Source organism: Egretta garzetta, unplaced genomic scaffold (genome assembly GCF_000687185.1).
Source record: "Egretta garzetta isolate BGI_Z169 unplaced genomic scaffold, ASM68718v1 scaffold397, whole genome shotgun sequence".
In the NCBI taxonomy this organism is placed as follows: domain Eukaryota; kingdom Metazoa; phylum Chordata; class Aves; order Pelecaniformes; family Ardeidae; genus Egretta; species Egretta garzetta.
In genome coordinates, this window is record NW_009260493.1 from 8,747,294 (window position 1) to 8,772,822 (window position 25,529).

The 25,529-nt window shown below is 39.7% G+C and overlaps 1 protein-coding gene across 1 annotated transcript in view; it reads left to right on the plus strand.

Moving 5' to 3' along the window:
* MOXD1 (monooxygenase DBH like 1) overlaps positions 1-25,212 on the plus strand; it is a 51,016-nt gene extending 25,804 nt beyond the window's left edge. The window contains exons 5-12 of the mRNA XM_009644277.2: positions 6,414-6,593; positions 8,893-8,995; positions 12,100-12,266; positions 13,712-13,903; positions 16,669-16,728; positions 18,661-18,803; positions 22,340-22,508; positions 25,048-25,212. Coding sequence (XP_009642572.1) covers positions 6,414-6,593; positions 8,893-8,995; positions 12,100-12,266; positions 13,712-13,903; positions 16,669-16,728; positions 18,661-18,803; positions 22,340-22,508; positions 25,048-25,212 — 1,179 coding nt within the window. The remainder of the gene's footprint in view (positions 1-6,413; positions 6,594-8,892; positions 8,996-12,099; positions 12,267-13,711; positions 13,904-16,668; positions 16,729-18,660; positions 18,804-22,339; positions 22,509-25,047) is intronic.
* The last annotated feature ends 317 nt before the right edge of the window (positions 25,213-25,529 follow it).

Here is a 25,529-nt window from a genome sequence, read left to right on the forward strand (position 1 = left end):
GCGTATCGTCGACCAAAAACCAGGGCCCCGTCTCTGCCTCCTGCCAATTCACTCACCAAAACGTACACCTTTCTAAGCAAGCAGCACAGTATAAATTCTGAAGCACTTGGGACAGAGTGGTATGAAGGGCTTTGTTAGTAATGAAGACTGAATTGAGGATCTGGATTGTACAGTGAAAAAACCAGAAATGGGCACTTAGCTGTGTACATGGAACCGATACGGCTGATCTCAGGAAAGACGATTATGGCAGGAGTCCATGCTAGACTGCAGCCGGTTGAGCGTCGGAGGTATCTCTTTCAGCCCTAACTATTCTGTGGCATTAATTTAATGCTTTCTGACAGACAGGGTGGGGTGGGGGCACGGGGAGGGTGGTCCCTGCCTGACCCCAGGATGCCTGAACTCCAGGCTGGAAGTCTGCAGCTGATTAGCGTCCCAGACGTGACGCTGGCCTAGGCAGGCTTTTCTCCTGATGTGAGACAGCTGTTTAGGTTGGTAGGGTTAAAATCCTGGTCTGCCCTGGAATTATGGACTTCAACATCCACCCCAGCTCAGAGGAACGTTTCCAGCTCTTGGGTTTTTGGTCAGCACACCTCTGGGTCATATGCAAGAAGTAATGTTAGGCAGAAAGCAACTAGCAGTATTTATGTGAAAATAAAACCATATCACTATTGAGTTTTTTTTCTGGAATATATAGAGTTTTTTTCTGAAAAAGACCCAACTTTATTAAGCCAAGCATTCTAAATATTTGCTTTTCTGAAGAGATATTTTAGGTAAATATTTGTTCATTCTACAGCTGCACTTCTGAAAAGCAAAAAAAAAATCAGAAAAAAAGTCTCGATGATTCCTAATAAGGGAACATTGTATCTACCTTTTGAAGAACTCAGAACTAAGTTAGCCAAATATTTCAATATAAGTACACGATACGGATTACTCTGGTCTTTGCATTTCTTTCACAAATGTGTAAGAAGGTGATAGCTCTTCCTGAGGATGAGGATAAAAAGCAGAGACCCTATAACTTGGTCTTCTGCTACAAAAATTCTCTCAAGTAAACCCAGCCAGCACTCAGTTTCGCAGCCACTGCTTTTTGGTCTGAGTTTATCAGGGACATGGCAAAATCATACAAATAAAATAACCAACCATAGGCTAGAAACTCTTAGATGCAGCAGTGCCAAGACAAAATCTTGCGTCAAATTTTTGATCTCAATTTTGAGGTTATAGAATAATGTTTTTTCCCTGTGTCACTGCTGGCTAGGTACACAAGGTGTTGTATAAGGCTGTGGCCTTATCCAGAGTCATTTATATGGCAATGTTCTATCCCGTAGCATCTTTAAAATGCAAGATTAAGTTGAAGCTACCTCTTGAGCTGGAAAAAATAAAATCGTATTACACACTGACACTTCAGTGTAGAAGCATCACTGCAACGAGATAAAAAAACCTGTTGCAATTTTTGTACATAAAAATAAATTCAGCAGTTTGTTACCTGAAGTTCAGTGGGCTATATTTTCTAACAGGGATACTATGGGGAGACTATGGATATAGTTTACTAACTTCCATCATTTGTACAAGCAAGCATGAAGAACAAAACACAGCTGTCGGCATCAAAGGAAGCAAAGCAAATAAAAAGGATTAAGCAAGGAAGACTTCCAGGTTTCTGGAGATACTTTTCTCTTGTAGGGAATCTAACTTCTTGGACCATTTGGGCTGTTTGCATTTTTGTCTTGTTTAATATGTATCTTGACCCTGCTTATCAGTAGCTTGAGATGCAGGGCTCTATTATGTTACAATTTTGGCTTGTTTTATTATGAAACAAAGATATGTGGTGCGTTCAATTTGTGCAGTAGGTAAAGGGATACTGTGAAATACAGAACCGAGGAAGAAAAATTGAAGCTGAGTTACCTGGCACTGGCAGATATAAGAATTTTCTTTGTTCATGTGATGTCAGCCTGTTGACTAGAATAGAGCTTCTGTTAAATGAACAGGTGGAAAACACACGTCTTGTCTGTATTAACTAACTTGATAATAAATTGAAAGTTTTAGTCTTCAAAAGCCAGTATTTTGAGAAGTGCTAAGAGATACAGTATGATGAAGGGAGCTCTGTAAAACCTCTCAACCTGCCCAACGAGTACCGGTCATGCTAATCCAACACCACAACCGTAACCTATCCATTGGTTGCAGAAGGCAGTGTCTTCATTTCGCGTTTGAATGTGGTGTATTTTAAACACCTCCCTCTTTGGAAACCCTGGTTTGATATGGTGGTGGATTATAGTACATCTGGGGTTTTTTTATCTCTGTTAGCGGGAGTCAGATAGGTTCATATATGTCAGTTTGCTTGGTTAGAAAGCGATTTTGCCCAAGCTTTCAAGAAAGTTAAAGACAGTGCATAAAGTAAGTCATCATGAATAATAAAATGGGAGCATCTTTCTGTGGGGTTCCTGTAAAGCAGGGGTGTCGTATATTGTTGCACACACATTTTTTGCAATCCCAAACGCTTTCAGCATTTTGATGTAGGGTGGATATAGGGCTTTTGTTATGTGAGCCTCTGGCAGTTAGGAAATGTCAAGCAGAAAATGCACTTTGCCTGCAGGGGAAGAAGTCACTGAGGTGCCCCGGTGGTGCAGCATCTCTGCAGGCTTCTTCACGACATGGCAAATAGATGAACCCTGACAGCTGAGTCTTCCTTGCATGTCAGCAACAGCGAAAGCACCACAGATGAGCCTCAAAAAATGAGGCAAAATGGAGAAAATAGGTAGTAATATGCATATTCCCTTTCAGTCTCCTTTCAGCCTCTTTCTTGACTAACAAGAGGTGGGTAGAAATTAGCAACGGAAGAGGAAGGAACTACATTTCAAAGTCACAGGTTTCCTCATAATTATTGAAAGTGAAAGGCGGATTCCCATTTTCACTGCAACTCATCTAAAGTACTCAAGTTATTGGTGGCTGAAAGTGTCATTTAAGAGTCTCCTTACCCTACAAGAACAGAGTAAACATGGCTATGCATAAATAAGAATCCAAATAAAAACAAATAGCTTAAATCTGCAGGGTTCATTAACTATTATGTACTATGCCAACTTTTATCCCATTTTTTCTGTATTGCACTACTTTGCCCTAATTTACCACAGTAAATTATTGTGTTTTTATAAGTATTCTGAAAGTCGCAATATTTCCCAAAAGAAATTAACAAGTCAGTCATGGTGACTTTTCAGGGTTGGTCCAGTCTTGCTGTAACTGGAGACCTGCAAAAGTAGACCTTAGCTTAGCTTTCAGTTGTGTGATTTGGGGATTGAAGGCTATCAAAGAACCAAAAACTTCATGCTTAAAAATGCAAATAACTGGAAATTTTGGATGTGTGCGTTAAACAGTCCATGTTTTAAAAATGAATGCCTGTAGTTAGGGATCAAGGCTGATAAAAGGCTGTTAAAAGAGAAATAACCGTGTAGAAGATGAGCTCTTTCAAATTGTGTTTTTATTCATTGGGGCTGCAAGTATTCTGGAAATCAGGCCACCCTGATCTAGATATTTAATTGTAGGTACCTACTCTAGCAACTAATTTTACACCGGGGACTATTTATGTGCACTTTTAAATGCATTAGTGATTTGCTGAATTGGCCCCATATTTGAAGAACTTGGTCATTGTTCATCATTGTTTGTAAGGCTGGCCAGAAAACAAGAATTTTGTTTATTTGGAAAAAAAAATGAGGTTTTGGAATTTCTGTTCAGCTTGGAGCAAACTAAGCTGTACAGATGCTCTTTGTGGAAAGTGAGGGAGGAAAAGGGAGGCAGCCTAAACAACTGCCTTACTCTATAAGCTAAAATAACAAATGGCTGAGTAACTAGCGCAGCACCTACCTGGCATGTACTACAGCGTGTTTAAATCCCTGCTGCAGTTCATCACTACAACAGAGAATCAAATTGTATTTCTTAATTTTTTTTTTTTCGGAACCCAATGTGTCTAGGGGGTCTGCTCCTCTTCCTTTTCTCATTTCAATCAGAAATGATGCTGTGATCCTTAGGGAGTTGGCCATTAAAATATTTCCATACGTTTCTGTGAAATAAACAATTTGTGATTAATGAGATTTTCCTAAGATTTTTGTTAATAGATTCTTTTGTCTGTATTTATTTAAAAGGGGCAAGAGAAAGATGTCACCTCTTTAATCAGGTTGTAATAAAAATGTGTAGAAAGTGTGACTTCACTGCTGCTTTTCACTATTTATTTGTACATCTGAAGAATATAAATTGTCCTACAAGTTGCATCAGAAAGATGCTTAAGGGTTTGTTCTAGGTGTATTTTTTTTCTTCAGTAAAGAAAGCTGAACAAACCTACTTTTTGAAGCGCTGTTATTGTTTGGGTAACTGACGCTAAGAAAGCGATGGCAGGATGTGAATTTCTAATTTTGGTGATGTCCCATTGTTTTGAGGGGAAGTCGGGTTTGAAGTAGCGATTGTAAGCACAGCAGGTGCTGGGATCTTGTAGCAGCAGGCAGAACTGTCACATGTTGGGACAAAAATACTCTTTTTTTCATGGTAGATGCAGGGATAATATTCCCATAACCATTCCCCTGACTAACCTAGACGTTATGTAGAGCTTCTGAATTCTTGAGATATATATTGTCATTTAATGTATGAGCTGCCACGATATGAGTGTGTTTTGGTTCTGCAGTATTTGGATAAATACTCAGGTATATGACAGAGCAGAAGGAAGAAGCAACGTCAGCCTGAAATGGATTTCTGAATCTTTGTCAGTCAGCCTGGTATATTTGGGAATAAATACTTATCTGATGGGAAAACTGACTCTTATCTCCTTCAAAAATACCTTTTACTTCCATAGTACAGTAATTCATGATGATGGTAATGCTAATTGAAAAAGGGATTACTGGGTACAGTACAGAAGATCTCTTGTGAAGTATTTCAGTCTTGCCGTCAGAACAAAACTTTGGTGCATCCGTGTAAATTGGCATCCTTCCATTGACTTCTAAGTGCAGTGAAGCGTGTGGTTTTGGGTTGTGCACTTCTTGGACAGACATGCAGGTACTCAGCAGTAGCTGGACTCCCCGAGAGCCCAACTTCAATGGTATTTTGCAGATTCATACCAACGAGGGTGGTCTTGATACGCACAGACTTTGGTTGCTTCTTCCTGCCCTTCCTCTTTTGTAATTGGTTTAGTGGTTTGAAAAAAGTGCAGAGAGAGAAATTGCTGGTAACAACAATGTGCTGGCACTATTTTAATAATGTAATAAACTGTTCTTGCTTACCTCATTCTGGTCCTCTGGTAGTGGGGGTTCATGTGGTTACAAAACTAATGGATGCAAAGTTAGGTTGTATACACATTTTTTGCCTGTTGAAAATACCTTCTTTTTCCAATATTGCATGGCACCCTACATCTTAAAAGTTGCATTGCCAAAGCTTTACTTTTCTTGTGAAAACATTAATGTTTCTCTTATTCAGCTTGAAGGTAGATATGATAGAATGGGATGCAATCTTTGAAAGCAAAAGCAGGGGAAAAACTCCTTTTGTTTTAAAACTCTTTTCTATATGCTGATATTTTGTGGAATATGGTCCTTCTGAAGAGAAAAATTATTTTTTTCAGAAGTATTCACGTTTGCCCCAGGGATGTCATCTCTGACAGAGTTTATTTAACATCATCCATCCAAACAGAGGGTGAACACTGTTATATGGGAATGAAATAATTTCAGCCTACCCTGAAGTTCGGTGGTCAAATTATACTGGGGGCACCCGGGCACCCCTGAGAGCCCTCCAGCTCATCACTGCCATAAACAGGCTGGAGCACCCAATCTCTCAGGAATGACTTCACGTTAATGAAGTCTTTACAACTGAGCAGATTGTAAAATAATTCTAATTTCTTGTAAATGTCACAAAAATTTGAAAGTCCATCTTGAGCTGCTGAGAAATGTGGGGTATACCTCCAGGCTGACCCTGGAAGTACAGAATCTATAGGCAGCTCTAGTTTTGAAATAGTACAAAAGAGGCAGAAACAGGGATGAAAAGTTCAGAGTAGTTCAGATACCAAGCTAGTTTAGCTGAACAGACTTTCAGCTGGTTTATATCCCCTTCATGCTGGAATGTGGCTAAACAAGATTGAGCAGGGAGAAGGACAAGTGACAGCACCAGACTGATGTGGGAGAAGGGAGAACAAGACAGATGGCAGCAGAGGTTTCATCAAGACTCAGAATTTTCTTCCTCTCCCCTGTTGATGCACTTGGGCAATGACGTTTTTTAATGCTTAGGGCTGCAGAGTGCTGAAGTAACATCTCAACCTAACTACAATCTGAAGTCAAGTCTCCTCTTTTAAAATAAATATACCATATAATTTTTAGTTCTGTCTGCATATCTTGATTTAAATAGTCACGTCTGAGATGTGTTTTCTTTCTCTTTCTTTTTCATTTTAACATTGGCAGGTTGAGCCATTGATCCAGAAAGGCCATGAGAATCTGGTGCACCATATCTTGCTCTACCAGTGCAGCAGCAATTTGAATGACAGTGTGCTGGACTACGGGCATGAGTGCTACCACCCCAACATGCCAGACTCTTTTCTTACATGTGAGACCGTCATTTTTGCTTGGGCCATTGGAGGAGAGGTAGGATGAATGTCTGTCTAGCGCGGTTCATCAATTGGGCTTTAGGGGGGTGTGTATCATAATGAAGCTTCTTCCTAGTATGTTAGTGATTACTCAACCTATCTGTTTTTAAGGGTATGCAATCACAGTCCCTAAATGCCTCACCAGTAAGTCCTCAACTTCTTGTTGGCCTCTTAAGTATGAAATGCAACGAACATCCTGAGTGACAAGCTAAAAGTGATGAAAATAGTATAGAGAGAGTTGGTGCCTTAGGGGAAGAAAGATGATTTGGGAGCACGGAAGTCTGTCACCGTATCAGCTTGGCCCATCTGATAGGGAAATACACTGCCTCCAGCGATGACCCATATCTGTTGCCTATGGAGAATGACAGAAAGAAAAGAAGTCTCTGTAGGTGGCTGCATTCTTTTATGCAGGCAAGATTTTCCAAATGAAGTTAGACATGGATTTAGTTAATTTCGTGCCTCACCAGAACCTGGCTACAGTGTTGCCCCATTCAGAAATATAATTCTGATCCAGCCCAAATAGACATCATTTCAGTGTAGGAGTGATCCTGTGTCAGTGCAAAGCCAGCACAGGGACCGCTTTGCTCATGGCAATGGGGCATATCTCCAGAACACGCAGTCTCTGATGCCATGTTGACCCAAGCTGTGTTTTCATCTTATTTCATATGTTAATTTAGGCTGCAGTTACTGCTTTCAGCTGACATAAGGCAGCATTACTGCCAAAAGAATCCCCCCCCTTTCCTGACCCCCTTGATTCACTGTGTGCCCACAGAAATGACGGTGTGGGCACAGAGATGGACTAGGGTGATGATAGTTACTGGAGCCTTCATTTGCCAGCCTGCAGTCCAAAACTGTCTACGAGTGCTGGAGTGTGAGGAAGCCAGAGCTGCTACACGGACCCATCAAAAGAAGTTTAATCCGCTATGAGCATTATCCCTGATGTATGCTTTGTGCGTTTTTGCCATCAGCTATGCTCTGACCTAGTATTTGTACTTTCAACTGTCTTAATCTAAGTGAAATAAAAAACTCATATAAATAAGTTATAATTTGACAAGCACTGTGGAGGCTTTTGCAAGGATGATCCCTGTGTTAAAGATCTGTAGAGAGGAACCTGGCAGATCTGGGTTACGTTTAGGTTTACTGGAGTACTCACTTCACTTACTTCAGTTTACCCTTGTGGTAGAACGGAGGTGATAATATTTATTCCTATATACTATGATTAATTCATTAATGTCCATCAAGCATAAGAAAGCTGGGAACTCAAATTGCACGTTTCAGAAAGTTAGTATCTCAAATTGCATATTAAAATATTAGCTATATAATATAAAATTATGCAGATTAATTCCTATAAAAGTGAATTTGGTAAGTGAATTCACTTAGAAGATACTGGTATTTTGGTTTGAATCAGGATTGAGCTTTTGAAGTAAATCTCCTGGTTATCCTCACTTACCAAGCTCTGTTTATCATTACGAGTGGTTGGAAAACTTGCACAGCCCCCTTTGTGATGAAGTTAAACTGAACGTGCAGGGGTGAACCCAGCACCTCCCAGCAATAAATGGGGTTCAGTGCATGGGGTCTGGCCAGAGCTTGTCCAAGGGAGCATCGTTTGGGGACAGTGGGTCCGGCACAAGCTGTTGTGCTGTACAGAGCTATTTCTTTTGCACTACATGGCTTGCTAATGTAAATGTGGCCACGACGATAATCTTTATTGTTCAAATCATTTTACTTAGAATGCAGTGAATTGTGCAGGAAAAACAAACTAATTACATACAGCCTCGGTATTCCCTGGAACTTACTGCTTTTAGAAACTGGGAACATTTAAAATGTAGAGTCACTTTTTCATAAGGGTTTTATTGTCAGACTAACTGCTTGATGATGCAGTGTTTATACATTTAAAATGGATTTTTCTGTTCAAGCAATAAATACAGGATAAATAATCATAAGATCACAGGATAATGCAGGTTGGAAGGGACCTCAGGAAGTCTCTACTTCAGGCTCCTACTCAAAGCAGGGTCAGCGGTGAGGTCAGACCAGTTTGCTCAGGGCTTTATCCTCTGGCAAACATAGGATCTACTATTTTATATTGACATAGTTATTTAGTGCATTGAGTATATAATAAATATATTATGCCACAATGCCATGTTCAAAAAGTTTTACAATTGTAAATTTTACAATTAATACGATTGTATAATTGCAAAACACCCCCCACCCCCCCTCCCCCATGTATTTATAAAAAGAAATTAACTCTTAACCACAGCAAAAATACCTTAATTCTGTATGTGTGTGTTGATTTCCAGGGCTTCACCTACCCTCCTCATGTTGGCTTATCCATTGGCACAGCAGCTGACCCTCAGTTTGTTCTTATGGAGGTGCACTATGACAATCCCTCATACACAGAAGGTTTGTACCCTCACACTGTTCAAATGATGCAAGATTGGAAAATGTACTAGGCACAGGTGCTTCTCATTGCTTTGTACAGCAAACAGAGCAAATACAAAGCTGAGGCTTATTTTTCTCTGCTCAATAATTCCTGGTTCCCAATGTTTTTCTCACTGCACTCCAGAGCTTAACCTGAAGTCAGTGGGAGATTCAGATATACAAAGAACTGTGGACCGGGTGAATACATCTCCTTTTATCACTACATTCTTCACGTTATCTCTCTTTCCTTTCCTTTTGCTGGGAAATCAAATCAGACTGAGAGAGAGCAGCACAGCACCCAGACTGTGAGACAGCAACACAGGGAATAAGCCTTTTATTAGGTTTTTTATCATGTTTTTAAGACATCTACCTGAACTGTGGGCAGTTTCTGAAGGTGAACTATAGACTCAGGTTGCTAGACCATTCACTGGGTAAAAGTACTTTATCTTAAAAGATAAAAGCTTTTCATTTATAGTGGTTTTTAATCTTCTTTCTAAAATTCATTTGTATTTAGAAGAAGCAAAAGGAAGAAACGAGGGAGGCCCAGAAAAATCTAGGGAACTTTGAAGCTGGCTTTTGGAAAGATACTTTTTTTATTCTTAAACAAAAGTTTATTGAGCCACTGTACCTGAGAATATTCTCGTGATTGCTATATATGAACTGAGTAAAATCAAGTGCTGCACACTGTACTGGCCTTTCTTTACACCCCCATGTGTTTTAAATAAAATCCTCTCTGTGTGTTACGGTGTCCTGTCTTACTGTTGCTCCCCCTCTTTTTCTAGATGAACTATCTCAAAACTGTTTTATTTAATGATGGACTCTCGCCCTTCAGCATGCACGTTTGCGTGGCATACAGTAAACTTCATTTGCATCCTTTATGTTGCATGCTTTTCCATCAAATATATTACCTGAAAGCTGAGAAGTCACATGCAGAAAAACTGTTTTCAAAATGGTTGTGTCCCCAAATTCACTATTTTATTTTAATCGACCATGCTGTATAATACCATTGTTTTAGTTCCACTGGCACATACAAAAACTGGGAGTCCGTAATGTTTTGCTTCCTTTTTAAGCAACAGGGACAATTTTGCCTTGTTGGGACAGTCCCAGCTGAACACAGGGTCTTGCCAAAGACCTGGGAAAATTCAGAGAGCATAGGCAGAGCGGGATGTCTGTAATCCAGGTCCTGTTTCTCTCCTCCCTGACAGAATACATGGTATGAGATCATGCCAGGAGTGGGGGGGAGTACACCTGGCTGCTCCCACTGCTTTGGGTGGGGGCACATGAGTCGTCCTGACACAGCACCCAACCTGGCACTGGGTCACCTTCGTTTTCCCATTTCGGGATTGGCATTTTGCCAGCCTGGGTCTCGCGGTTGAAAGCTGCATTGTTAGCCTCATGTCCTGACCTGGGGTGATGTTTTCCTAAGTGGCTCAGATTCGTGGTCAGCGTTGGCTCCCAGTTGGACTCCAAAATGTTTGAACTGCTCCTAACTTGGCTGATTTTGAATGTTTCTGTTTATTAAATCCTTAACATTTACTTCTAATTGGAAAGGTGAGCTCTTCTGAGATTGTTTATCAGAAACTCTTACATACCGTAACAATTTCTGGCATTTAGATATCAGCAACAACCTTGAAGGGGAACTACGACAAGGAAAAATACAAGTGGATGAGATTGTACAAATAGCTTCAGAAAGGGAATGAGTATGGATTCCCAACCACGTGAAAACTGGGATGTTGTGGGACAGTATATATCACCTGAAATGTCATGATTTGTATATTGCAGAATGTCTCATAGCTGATTACGACTCTTAATTGCTTATGCGTAGTTCATATCCTTTGTTCCTTAATAATGATATACTACTCTCTCTTAGGTATTTCAGTGACTGCGTAACTCAGTCCCTGCTCTGCCCCTCTGTCATTTGCCTATCTTAAAATAGCCTGCTGATTTCATGTTGATGTAAAATTTGGTTTCAGGCACTATTATGTCTAATGTTTTTTAGAAGACCAATATAGGTCACTAGGAAGCCTCTTACCTTCACTGAGATACGTGGTAGGTTTTTTTTCATTTTTAATTTTCAAAGCTGAAATTTGAAAAGGGACAACAAAGAAGAACGTAAGAGATGACCTAACAGAATGTAGGGCTTGTACAACACAAATTAATCTTTGGGTTTTGCTTGTGTATTTCCTAATAAAAATGGCTGATACAAGAGAAATAATTATAAGCAGTTAGATGATAGAGGCAACATAAATTCTGAGTAGATACACAAAGACCTATAGCTAAGCATTTAAATGAATGAAATAGATTCATATAATTTTGACTCTTAAAAACGTCAACCTTTTTACATCAGGCTTTAGTTCCTTAAACTATTTTTTGAAATCAAGAGAAGTCCTTGAGTGAGTGCAGCATTAACATCCTGTGTAGTTCTCTTGTCCAATTTACTCAAGGTGCTGGTTTTCTGTTCAAGTTTGGGATTTAGGAGGCCAATTTTCATATGTCTAGTTGATGCTTTCTTAATTGGAGAGACTGCAAAAGGGATGTTGGTCATCTGAGGTATGCTGTAATGTGACAGGCAATCCAAAACAAAGAAAAAATACAATTAATTCTAGGGCTCAAGGTGAAGGAATAAATAAATTCACAAGTAGAAGGCAACACATGACTTGAAAACTTTTAAGAAAAAACCCACAACAACTTTAAGCTCTGCTTTATTTCATTTGAAAATCATACATGGCACCTTTTGAGGTCTTACTATTTCCTTGTATTGTTTGCTCTGCCTGTGATCTGCCGCCTTTTCTCTGAGGACCCTGTTGGATAACTTAGCGGAAGGGACACAAGGCCTATGGGTAGCACATATTTTTCGTTCACATCTGAACACCATAGATATCGACATACCATGTTTAACAACCCTCCTGTGGGCTGCCCCTATTTATTATTTGAGATGGTTTGACTCACTTCCAGGTTGATCCCTCGATTTTCATGTAAAAAACTTTGGATAAACCTTGAAAAATGTGAAATAAATGGATTTTTCGTATTTTAATTTTTTTAAATACTGATTTAGAGCCACAGCTGACTGTGTTCTTTTGTCACAGGTTTGATAGATAACTCTGGTCTGAGGCTAATTTATACTCCGGTTTTAAGGAAATACGATGCTGGAGTTATTGAAGCTGGTCTTTGGGTCAGCCTTTTCCACAATATCCCACCGGGCATGCCTGAATTTGTGTCAGAGGGTCACTGCACGCTGGAATGTCTGGAAGAGGTATGTTTCCTGACTGAATCCATTGGTTTTCATTCTTAGAAATAGTTTTGGACAGCCTCTTTAACTTCTTGGGAAGATTGATAGTTACGGGTTAAAGACATGAGCAAAGGCATCTGCTGCATGCAGTCCTCCAGAATGTTGAGTCTTTTTGATCTGGGTATTTGGGGTGCTCAGTTATTCAGGCAGCTTTACCGATATGAATAATACTGGATGACAAAGTGCTTGCGATGATTTAATTCTGTGTTCAACATACAAGCATACATTGCTTTCCACGGCAAAGCTATTAATAGCCTGGAATCCCTAGCCCAGAAAAAATGTTGAGAGAGACTAATTAAGATCTGTGCATGTGAAAAAGTGAAGTGAAAGCCTGAAAGGTATTCTTTGACCGACTACAGAAACTAAAGACCTGAGCAGGTTTTGTTCTATGGCCCAAAGTACAAAATTGTGCATTCATTGAACACTTGGTTTCATTAAGATAATTTAAACATCTCTACAGATAATGGAAGCATTGTCTAAAATCTGTGGTAAAGATATCATGGGAGATTCTCATGTACTTTGTCATTTATAGAGAAAGGCTAAATCAATGCCTACTTTTTATGATGTGGTTTGGAGTGAAGAGCAAATTAGATTTGGAATTTAGGCTTGTTCTTGGTGGTGTTAAATGTTGCATATTGCCATAGCATATGTCAGCCTAAAACCCCTTGAGTAATCTGTTATCATGAGGTTGCTGACCTTAAGGCTGTACTTGAAAGGTATTGCGATAACAGATTATTTCTAGTTTGAGCTCTAAAGAAGAATCAGAGTTTCGCTTACCAAAAGTTCAGATCAGTAGATCTCAGCTGGAATGGGAGTGATGTCAGATTTGTGTCAATTTGGAAAAGTTCATTTAAAAATGTTTTTTAACCTGGAAAAAAGTTTCATATGTAAACCTATAGTATTTCACTACCAGTTGGCTTGAAGATGGGAAGTAGAGAACATTATAATTACAGCCTCTTGATTTAAAGTGCTTCTCTTGGCACAATATTGATGATAACATTATTCATAACTGCATAGAAATTCTTTTTCACAATAAACATCCCCATTCAGCAGTATCGGCTAATAGCAGTAAAATAATTTGCAGGTTTTAGTGTAATAACCTTGAAAGTCTCCATCTATTGAGAATTATTGGCAGTCTAGTTGATTTTTATAAAAACTGTGTGCATTAGGAGTCAAAACACATTTTTATTTAAAGAAACAAATCACAGAAAAAAACCTAGCCTTTTTTGTATCTAACACCTTAATTTCACATACAGCTTTGGTTTTGCTCCAGACTGCATTTTGCTGTAAACCGAAGGAATGTAAAATGCATTTATTAATATATTTTTACTCTGTTTGTACACTGCATTACATTACATTACATTGCTTTGCCTCTGGGCACACTGATGGTGTTACCTTCCCCTGGCCAGGCTCTAGGTGCTGAGAGACCCACTGGGATTCATGTGTTTGCGGTACTTCTTCATGCTCATCTTGCTGGCAGAGCTATCAGGATGCGCCACTTCCACAATGGCGAGGAGCAGAAGCTGCTTGCTTATGATGATGAGTTTGACTTCAACTTCCAGGAGTTTCAATATCTGGAAGAAGAAAGAACTATCTTGCCGGTATGACGCTCTTAATTATTTCCCTGAAAGTATTTAAGAGATCGTGTGCCTAACATTTACTCGCATTTAGGATTAATTTTTCAACAGAATTTCTTGAATGTTTTGTTCATTTTTCCACTTATTGCAGGGTGGCTAATGCATTAAAGTTGCAGTGTGTCAGGAGTGTCCACCCAATTCACTACAGAACTGGCTTGGCCCATCAATTCAAGCTATTCTTTGGGTGTCCACAGCTATTTGATTGGAACTTTATCGCTATGAATGTTTGAAGAAAGCAGATTATAAAATCAGATATGTGCCTGGTTGTGCCATTTTTGTGTGTCTAGCCAGCTGAAGAATAGAAATGCCACTGCATGTCTTTACGGAGCTGTTGGAACCACATAGCACGTACTGAGTATTTGCACAGAGCAAGTATCCAGCCTTGCAAATGACTGCAAATCAGCCAAGCCTTCTGTTTGTTTCACATTTTTATTTGTTGTTGGGAGTAAAACACTGTTTCATTGAGTAAACAAAACCCTCTGGAAGAAGAAATCATGGAATTCTATCTGCTGTTTTTGTGAAAATAATGTAATGTATCTTTTAGAAAAATCCCAACTGCAATTGTATTATAAAGCAGTAGCTATCCATAGGTATGGCATGAGAAGAGTCTATATTTTTTTGAATGAGCCACTCATTTAAAAATTATTCACTCAACCTTTGTTAGTTACAGCTGGCATCTATTTTTGAGGCTTTGGCCTGAGGACAGAAAGTTTAATACTGTAGAGGCTGGGTGTTCCAGATCTGGCCAGCAGAGAGCTGGAAATGTGCTTGGCCTGGTGCATGTGAACAAGCCAGTTACTTCATGGAATCGGTCAGATGCAAAATATTGAACAACTGGATTTTGTTTATGACTGGAGCCAGTGTAAGGGAAAGGGAGCTGAAAGACCATTGCAACGACTGAACTTCAAGTATGATCAGGAGGCCCATGGTTTAGGCTTCCAGGCTTCTCTTCAAGTCCCTTCCTCTCTTATGTCTCTTCTCCCACGCTGGGGATAGTTTGATATTTGTCCTTTAAAGGCAAGAAACTAAAATGCTAACTTTCTAATTTAATTTCTACAGCAAAACCTGGATGTTCAGGTGCAGCATTTACTCTTTGAAGTCCCACTGCTTGAACTCCACAGGGACTTCAAAGACAACCTGGTGTTACCTCCTCCAGGAAAGAAGTGTTGAAGGGTTTAGGAAGAAGGCTGGCAGATGACAGGTTTGCAGAGAAAGCCTGTAATATTTTTAGGAAAATCCATGAAGATTATAGAGAAAGGCGTCTTAAAATTCAAGAACAAAAGGGAGTAGACAGCAGAAAGACTAAAAGAGGTATTTGATAGTATCAGCAACTTTAAAAAGACAGCTGTAGTCTGAGTGGAAGCTGGAATTCTTTCTCTGAAGTGAGAAGTGAGCCTTTTTTAATGCCTTTTACTGTTTTCATCTTACACACAACTACCAGTACAGCTTTACGTACATCATTCCGGTGTAATTTGGACCACAGTCTAATCAATCAGCTAATATTAAAAAAAAATCATAGAAGTTCTTGTTATTCTCTCCTTCTGCCAGCTCTTCCAAGGGTGTGTCCTTTCAGCTCGTGGAGTCCAGGTTATTTGTTTCCTTCACATGCTAGCTCTCGCTTCTGAATTTGGAAGCAAAACATCTAACCTCGCAGAAGGAATGCTTTTAGTAAATGTTATCCAGTGCGTAACCCACACGAGCCAGCGACCTCGCTGGTGGGAACCATCATGTTCCTGCTGGGAGCGGCGAAGCTGTGCAGGTATGCGCCGCTTCAGCAAGCCCTGTCCACGTTTGGCCGACGCGAGGCTGACGCGCCTTCCTCCAGCAGCCGGGTGTATAGCTGGCACTCGCCTTGGTCTGGCAACGAGACAGCCTGCAGGAAAGGAGAAATTCTCAGTGGTTGAAGGGTGATCTGATTTCTTCAGGGAAGATTAATACAGTGGGTGATAAGGGAAGATGATGATACAAAAAAATGAACCAAAGCAATTAAACTCCTGGCACCCTTGGGATAAGAAGTTGCCCCAAAATACCAGCTATTTGATGTCTGGCTACGTTCTTCAATATTTTAATTTCCATTTGATTATCATGGTGATTTTGAGATTTGTATTTGATTAGGTACTGGGAATAAAGTTACTACAAACTGTAGATCAGTTTGTCAAGACAGCAAAAAGTTAATTGTATGTATTTGAGAAGGTGAGTATTCAGCCTTTCCCATACATATCTGTCGATGTAGTTAAGTCTTTGCCTGCCACTCCTCTACTCCCAGGCTTAGCAGATAAATAGTTGTTATTGTGATGTGGAAAACCTTCTTTTCCTCATTTGGCAGGTATTTCTATCAAAGTTGGCAGGATAAATTAGCCTGGGGAAAGCTATCCAAAGTAGCACTTGATGAGTTTTGGAGCAAGAATCATGTATACAATAATCTACCTATATAATTTTCCTGAAAATAGAATTATAACTGGGCATCTACGTTGCTATTTTAAAAAAACAGACCAGGCTCTTAATAAGACTCCTGTTAAATTCATGGGGCATCCCTGAGGATCTGGGATAATATGAATGCTAAGTGCCAAGGCCTTAGCATATGCCAACTACCTAATTCTTTGCTCTTCCAAAAAGTCGTATCCACTGCTCTGATCTTTATTTCTTAAGTGTTTGCTGTCATCTGTGGTTACCTGAAGCTGGTGTTGACAAACTTCAGGACTCTGAACTTCCTAAATCTTGTGTTTCAGGGGGATAATTTAATCACAGAATGTCACTACAGTACTGTGGACCGAATTCGCATGACATGGGTAAGAAAAGTTTTAATGGATCAAAATAAGATAATATTGAGGACTAAAATCTTTTTCATAAAATGCTATTAAAAAGTGTGAACTTACTTGCTAATGCCTATGTACATGTAATTATGTGTTATTTTTTTTTTGTAGATTCTCAGGTTTTATAGTCATCAGGACTGTTATGATCATAGTCTGATCTCTTGCATAAGGCATTCATATGACTATAAAAATAAGCAAGCCAGCTCATAAAAGATCTTTACAAATCAGACTTTGCTAGTATAAAGAGTGCTTTCTTCATAACATGTATTAACATGAAAATTCTGCATATTCTAATGAATTATTTTTATGAACTTGCTACCCTTTTTTTCCCTGAAGTTGTAATTGCCGGTTCTTACTCATTGGTTTTTACTTATGCCGTGACCAAGATGGGATCACTTGCTTTTGTGCCTCATGCAGAATCCAGGTAGAGTGCAGGAGGGCTGGGAGGAGGAGGCTCTGCACGTTTCCTTTCTCAGGCAGTGGGTTTTCCAGCGGCAGGACCCTCCTGGAAGGCTGCGGCCCTTGGGCAGTGCAGGAGGAGCCCGTGCCCATACCCTCGCACCTTTGCAGCCAAGGCATGAGGAGTGGCTGTGCCACAGCCCTGGGTGCATGTCCATGGCAGTGGACAAGGCAGGGCCATGGGCAGGGGGTGAACATCCCCTTCAGGGTTGAGGGGGGCTGGGCTGAGGTTTAGCACATAGCAGCACACAGTTTCCCAGAAGCAGCTTTTTAGGTTAGCAGAGGCCAGGCAATGGCCATCGCTATGTGGCCACTTGGTTTTGGAGGTGAAGCGAATTTGGTTGCTGCGACATGAGCTGGACTGTGCCAGTTGGCTACGAAACCAGAGTGATGCCAGACCCACTATGTTTATGGGAGGGACGTAGCTGCCGGCACCCAGCCTTTGCCAGGGGCTGATCCCGCTTCCTTGGGAGGGGCTCCCGGGAGGCGAGACCTGAGGGGTTTCTGTTCGGCAAGGAAGACCTGTTCCTGGCATCCAGAGAGCACAGGGATATCTCTCCCTGGATCATGGTTGGCATGTAGGCACATGCAGTAGGTATATAATGAAAAGCGAAAGAGTGAGAATTAATTCTTTTGTCCTGTTTTCCTGTGTGGTGACTACCCTAGCTCTTGGCCCTTGGTTTGTGAGATTTTTCTTCTCCATTCCTATTCCTGTGGTTCTGTGAGATTTGTGGAACTGCTCCCACACAGGATTTAGGAATGTGCAGCTCATAATCTTGTCCATACTTACCAAGATTAATTTTAAATTAGTTGTTTGCCCCATGGCTCTCAATGGAAGACTCTTTAAGAGTCTGTTTCTTCTGCTAGCTAAAAATCTTACTTGAATTCATTATTTGATAGCTAGTGCTCATTTGTTCTTGAGTCAAGATTATCTGTTAACTTAAATAATTCTTTTCTTTCGTACTCTTTGTCTGCGTATGTACTTACAAGAGGAGTCCATATAGATACATTTCCATCCCAGCCTCCATTTTACTAGGCAAAGCTAATTTAATTTCTTATTAAACAAACTAATTATCCTACCAGATTTTTTCTACATCTGCTCAGCTTTGAAGCCCCTTTTATGAAACATGGTAGATATAAGTACCTTGGAGACAGCTGAAAATAAACCTGAACTTCCCAGATGGTGCTCTTCGGCATAATAGGAGTCTTATTTTATTGATAGTTGTTCTTTCTGACATCTTTTAAGCTCAGGAGCTATTGCCTTAGCTTGCAGTGTATTTTGTAATTAATTATGTAATAACGTCTTACTACTTGGTAGCCTAATGTGCAAGACAAACCTGTTGAATTGGGCTTCCTGACACGTGTGTCATTAGCATATAAATGCTAATCAGTGTTTTTATCTGTGGGATTCCAATGCCATCTTGATTAAAAGAAAAATCCAATTTTCAGGGTGGTCTGAGCACCAGGAATGAAATGTGTCTGTCGTATCTGCTCTATTATCCAAGAATCAACCTCACCCGATGTGCAAGTATTCCAGATATAATGGAACAGCTGCAGTTCATTGGTGTCAAGGAAATCTATAGACCAGTCAGGCAAGTAAAATGTTTATGAATATGTGTAGCACCTCTATTTCTGTCTGTGGGATTACAGGGTCATTTTTTATGACCTTTATTTCTTTCTTATAGTGTAACATGTTGCAGGGTCACTCACGCCACTTCTTTTTGGTCAATACGCTGTGCTGCTACTTATTTCTCCTGTCAAATTATTTTGCTTTTTTTTTTTTTAAATAAAAAAGCCGTTTCTTCTGTTAAAAAAAATATTTCTCACAGCAGTTCTTTTGCCACCACAACCATCGATAAAAAGACTGTATCAATGTCATATAAAAGTTTCAAATCTATCAATTTATTAAAACATATCAGTGTTTCAGATATAGAGAGATAATTTTGCAAAAGGAGTTTGGGAGCATGGGCATCGAATTAGCCTGGGTAGATTTGTTATCAGTAGTTCCGCTGAAGTCAGTCAGTGCAACCATATCCTAGAACTGTTGCTCACGCACAGAGCTTAACGCTGTCTTGGTGACACTGACAAAAATGCACAAAAGGGGAAGAAGTTGTAAGTTAGAAATGAAATGGAGGGACTGAGAGAATATTAAATTGTTCATAGTAAAAGATGGTAGATAAGCACCATGATGGAGAGAAATGAGAGAATTAGAGGCTTCAGAAGAATAACAAGTCAGAAGGTGATATGCAAGGTAGGTAGAGAGAAGAACATGGAACCGGTGGTAGGGATCTAGCCAAGAGTAAGAAAAGAGCTTCTAGGGGAACTGTTGGCTGCAGGGGCTTGCAGTTCTGTGCAAAGACACTGTATTCTGAGTCTCGGGCTCCTACTGTTCAGGGAAGCAAGAGCCTGCACATTCTTGAGATGTAAATCCATGTCAGAAAGAAAAATCCCAAGCTAATTCATCAATTTTTTTTTCCTAATAAAAATAGCCCACAAGAATCTGAATATTGGCTGCTGTTCAGCTCAAAAGGGGTAATATTCTTTTGTTGTAAGATCTGTCTACTTCAGTTCTCCACAAATATTTAATATCCTCTGTGAATGGCGAGGGGTGGGGGCTGTTGCCATTTAGGCAACTCAGGATCTTTAACAACCACGATGAAGGTCTGTGCAATTCAGCTGGCATCTGACTGCTGGGGCAAACCACAGGTGGGTGAATTTTAAACAAGGTGTTACAGTTTCTCCAGTAAGGCTGCAGAAGTCTTGCTGTCCTTCATCATGAGAGCCCTTGGCAAGAACAAAATGCTTCCCAGTGTGTTGTTGGATCTGGCTTTTCTGCCCTTTAATGTCAGTGGGATGACCTGACGACAGTATTGCTCACTAAGAGCAAGAGTGATTTCCAGAACCTAACATAAAATTTAAATTTTGGCAGGAGATGGGAGGAAGCCCACTACAGACAGGATAAATGTGTGCAAATACATAGAAATCAATAAATACCATACTTCAGTTTTCAAGTGTTTCTTACAAGTGCTTAAAACTAAAGTATCTGAATAGCAGATCAGCAGTGGAAGTGATTGTAAACAGTGAGGGTAGTCTAAAGAAGAAAGTTCCCAAATGAATGAAATGCAGAAAAATAATCAAGCAATAGAAAGTAGAATGCACTATTACTGGGGATAGGTGAATTACATTTGTATTGTTAGTTGCACTAAGCTAAAGTAATAGTAAGATTTTAAAATAAAATGTGTCATCACGTTTAAATTTTATAGGTTGTCTTTCCTTATAGTTTATCTTAACAAAACCACATAAAACCATTATTGCAAAATAATTTGATGTACAGGCTTACTGGTCTTAGTTCTGAAATTTATATCCAAGAGTTTGAAGAAAGTCACAATGCAATCAATGTCTACTTCATTTTCCACACTATTTCTACTTGAAATCTCTTTTAATACAGGAAGAACACAGTTTCTAAATTAGTCCTAGCTAAAAGAGTCTTTCTGAGCTTAGAAAGAAAATACTCTAACAAATGTATGCTCTCTTGAGTGTTCATTCATGATAACTGTACTTAAGGAAAAAAATGCACATTTGGCCTGGGGAAATAAAGATGTTTTGAATAGAGTAAGTATGCAGACTGTCTGCCGCAAATGGAATAGTAATTAGAAGAAGAGATTATTAATGCCTCTAGTATTTATGACCTAATCCACAATTCTTGTTTCATTAAGCTCTGTCAGCCTAAGGATATGTGACCTGATACTCATCTCTCTTGTGTCAGTCTTAACGCTGGCATTGCTTCACTGACTCCTTTAAAGTCCCTCTTGACTTACACATGAAGGCAAACTGGAAGCAGGATCAAGGCACTGTGGCTCACTTTAAAACTCTTTTTTTTTCCTCAGTCTGGTGGCTCAGACAGTGGTATAAATCATGAGGAGCTGAGATGAAAGTGATTGAGCCACAATAATGTAAAATAGGTGCTGGAGTAAAATTATGTCCTTCATGCCTAGGTGTTGAGTAGAGCAGAACTTTGGCATAGGCAGCACTTCACCCAAAGCAAGTGGGAGAAGCCTACTGCAAGATAACGCAGATCTGTCTAAAGTGCTTTGAAAAGATAACTCAGGCTCCAACCAAAGTATTAGTTAGGTTATTTAGGTAAAGTTTTAGCTGCTTTCATTCTTCCACTAGCTGTATTGGACTTTCTGTTTTTAAAAACTTGACTCATCCACTGTGTTGTTTCCGTTCATCTCAGTAGAGTCAAAGAAGGAGAAACCAAGAACAATGGAAAAGGTTTTCTTTAGCTGTTTGTTTTTGTTTTTTTTTTTTTTTAAATTTTCCTGTGTTATTTTTTGATTTTTCTTTACTAAATGAAAGACAAGAAATCTCATTCCTTCCCTTTCCCCGTCTTTGGCTGGTGGGGAATGGGTTTGGCCCCACATGTTCATGGGGAGGATTCCCACACGTGGGCAAATAGTCAGATCCCTCACAGCAGTGTAGCAGGTCGCTGGCCCACCTCTGGCCCGAAGTCCTCTTGCAGCCAGCATGTAGGGACATGCCAAAAGGCAATGTCCATACCACCAGTTATTCTCATTTGATCTTTTTGGCACTGCTGCCAACCAATGCATGTTAGAGCAACTCCTGTGCTAGGCTGAGTTTTGACCCATTGTCTGAGGTTGGCCAGAGCCTGGCAGAGCCATCTGGAAGCAGCTTTCTAATGGCAAATGTTTCTTTGCAACACTGTCTGCCAGGCCTAGTAGAGGGTGTGGGTGTGACTTTTGTTTAGTTTTGGGTTTTTGAGATGTTACAACAGAAGATCTGTTTTGCATTGGCTGTGTACTCAGTTTGTAGATCAGAGAGCAGCAGTGTAATTCTTTTTCTTAACTTAAAGTCCTTCCATTTCTAAAAGCATCTGGCAGCAAGTCCTAAACTGCTGTCGAACTTCTGTACGTCTGTTAAAATCAATGAAACTGCATCAGTTTTCTGTAGCAGAGAACTTAGCTGAGACTGTGAGTTAGGCATAATATGCATTTAATAGTACGTTGGTTTTTCTGAGTAGATTCTCCAAAAGCTTTTCCTCGTCAGTTCCTGCTTCATGGTATTTATGTATTTTTAAAAATCTATTTATTTATTTATTTTTCTTTAGGACTTGGCCTTTCATTATCAAGAGCCCAAAGCAATATAAAAACCTGTCTTTTATGGATGCAATGAACAAATTCAAATGGTCCAGATCGGAGGGTGTCTCCTATAATGAACTTGTGCTTAAACTACCAGTGAACGTGAGATGTTCAAAAACAGATAATGCAGAATGGTCGGTAAGTCTAAGTGTTGGAAAGGAGGCCACAGTGCCATGAAACAAATGTGGTTTACTGTGCTTCATTGCATATGAATAAGGACATGTAAACGATGTCTTTGGATTGTTTACATGTCTATATTGCATTTACATACAGTAACAAATGCTGAGAGTGTTTCATCAATGCTTTCACCTAACTTGAGTTCTAGAAGTATTTAAAAAGAATAGAGAAGTTGGAGCTTTGATGAGCACTTGGGATCAGTCATAGGAGTATAGAGTCTTTCAGTGTGCCTGGGGCTGATCAGAGAGTGACCCTATGTGTCCAGATTAGGTGACCAAGTTAGTCAAGGGAAAACAGCTTTCTGCCTCCATTGTCAGGGATTTATGTTAGGGTCTTGGAATGAATGATTCAAACTCCCTAAATCAGGTTTCTTCTCTGAGTCACTCTGTAGGGGGAAGCTTACTGACTGCATAAGGAAGCCTCAAGAATCTAACTTCTTGACTCAGGCATCTAGACTACCTAAAGTTATATGAGGACTCTTCCACTATCTCTTGCTTTTTTGTTGGCCTTGTGTCTTAGAGATGTCTATAGCATTGGGCCAATAAAACTACATTCGGATTGTCGGTTCCCTTTGTGCACCTTTGGAAGATTTTATCTTCTATAGTTTTCCTTTCCCAGTACTCTTGATGAAAAAAACCTGTAAGATAAAAGATAATTCCCTAGTAAGTTATTGTTTATTCTAAATGTCTACTAGTATTTTAACAGGACTGCTGGGAAAAGTTGTCATCTTTAGTGGTGATTTGTGTTTATAAACAACTACTAGTGCATGTAGTATCATGCATGAAGGAGATGCTGAAAAATGTGTATTGCTCCTTGAACTCCTTTACGGAGTCCAAATTCAAGACTCCATTTTACTTTTTGAGCTTTTCTGCTCAGAGAGGAGATCGTCTCATTGTACTGGCTTATCTCCTACCGTGATTTTAGGCCAGCCTAACAGAGCTGATACCAGATTCTACTGATGATATACTCCCTAGGAAAGGACCTTTGCCTCATTCAAATGTGGGCAAAGCAGCCCACATTGCCTCGTAGTGGGTCACAGAGTGCTTTCAGTTGGACCAGTTTTGGTTAAACTTGACCTTTGCAACTGCTGGCCTGTAGCAGCTGTGTAGCCACTTTTTCACTGATTACTTGTCCTCTGACAAATTAAGATGATGAAAAGCACATAGGAATTTTATCAGGAGGGACTGTCTTGTTGGTTTTATTTTTTTTTTTTTTTTATTTTAAACGGTATGCTTTCTGGAAAATGCTGTTCCCCTTTATCTTACAGGATGAAGGAACAATACTTATGACTTAAAGAATGTAGGCAAAGAGTGAGCTCACTGGAACTGGGAGTTCTTCCTTTTAATCATAGTTTCCTATTTCCAATGACTAGGGCATATTCATCAAAGCTAATATTAGGACTCTTTCCTTTCTGTTCCCTTATTAGTGATATTACATTAAATTGGCCATCCTCATCAAAATCAAGAACAGATTTAACCTGAATGACCAGACAATCAGTGATTTTTATTTTTTTTTTTTTTAATAGGGAGGTAAAAACTTGAAGCAGAGAAAGTGAGTTGAAAGTACCTTCATCCTTCTGTAGGGATGGTCCCTTGATCAGTTTTAGCTTTCTGTGTTGTGTTTACTAAGATTAAGTCAATATTTAGATTTTTTTTTTTTTTTTCCTGCAGTGCAGGATAATTGCAACATGGAAGAACCCCAAAGCAAGCACATGCTGTGCAGGTGGACATTCAAACTTCCCAAAATATTTGTGTCCAGGGGCTCCTTTTTTGCATAGCTTCTTCTCTTTAACGTGTAAAGAGTACATTTAGGAAAAGCATAGCCAAACAGTGTACGGGACTCTCTCCAATTTCATGTCAAAGCCAGGACAGGCAGGTAGTTGTGTCTAACTCCATAAAAATTGCACTGAGGTCTAAGTGAAGAATAAAAAATGCTCAATATGAAGAAATATGCCCCTGCTGTAGGCAGCCCTGCTTGAGCAGGGACATTGGACCAGCTGACCTCCAAAAGTCCCTTCCAACCTCAACCACTCTGTGGTTCTGTGAAATAAATGTATGCGCAATTAACTGCCTTGTGCATGCAAGTGTATGCCTTGTATGCACACATGAACGTGTTCAAATATCATCCCATATCCCTATTGCACTGTAACACCGTAAACTTTCATTGAAAACAAAACCCAAACCAGCCAAATAGTTATACAAAGCAAAACAAGGTCATACAAATCAACCAACAAAAGCCTAACCTTGCTTTACTGGAGAGGATGCCAGCCTGTACAGCTGTTCCTGAGCTGAGAACAGTGGATGCGCACACTGGCTGATCATTTGGCGTGCAATATATTAATATTTTTACTGAGCTTGATGTCTCCACAGTAAGAGGAGACGATAGATTGTCTAACTAACAATAGATTCTCATGCAAGCTGCCAGCTAATTAGAGAGCAAAATACAGATTTCTAATCTTATGTGACGAAGCTCTGATGAACTTTTATTACTTTAATTGCAGATCCAAGGCATGACAGCTTTACCCCCTGAAATAGAGAGACCGTACAAGACAGAACCAGTAATATGCAGCTCATCTCCCTGTTTACCTTGCAGTTTATTCCTCACCCTCTTGTTTGTTGTACAAGTCACAGCTAGTACCATAGGAAACATTGGGCCCTTTGTATAATAATTTTTATTCATTTGTGTTCTGTATGCCATGCGAGTTCCAATGTGTTTGCACTGTTGCTATTGTAGATTTATTTTTTTACATATTAATAAACTAAATCTGCCAGTTCAAAATAAATTGTGTATTTCCTCTGAAAATTGTGGGGGTTTTTTGGTTTTCAATATAAAGTATGTATAAAACACAGTAGGTACACTGGCATGTTGCATATTGAAATCTTCTCCCGTACCATTTTGTTACACTTTGTCCTGGCTCTTTCACGTGGTGTTTTCAAAACCAACTATGTATATGGGTAAAATTAATAAACTAAAAGCAACCTA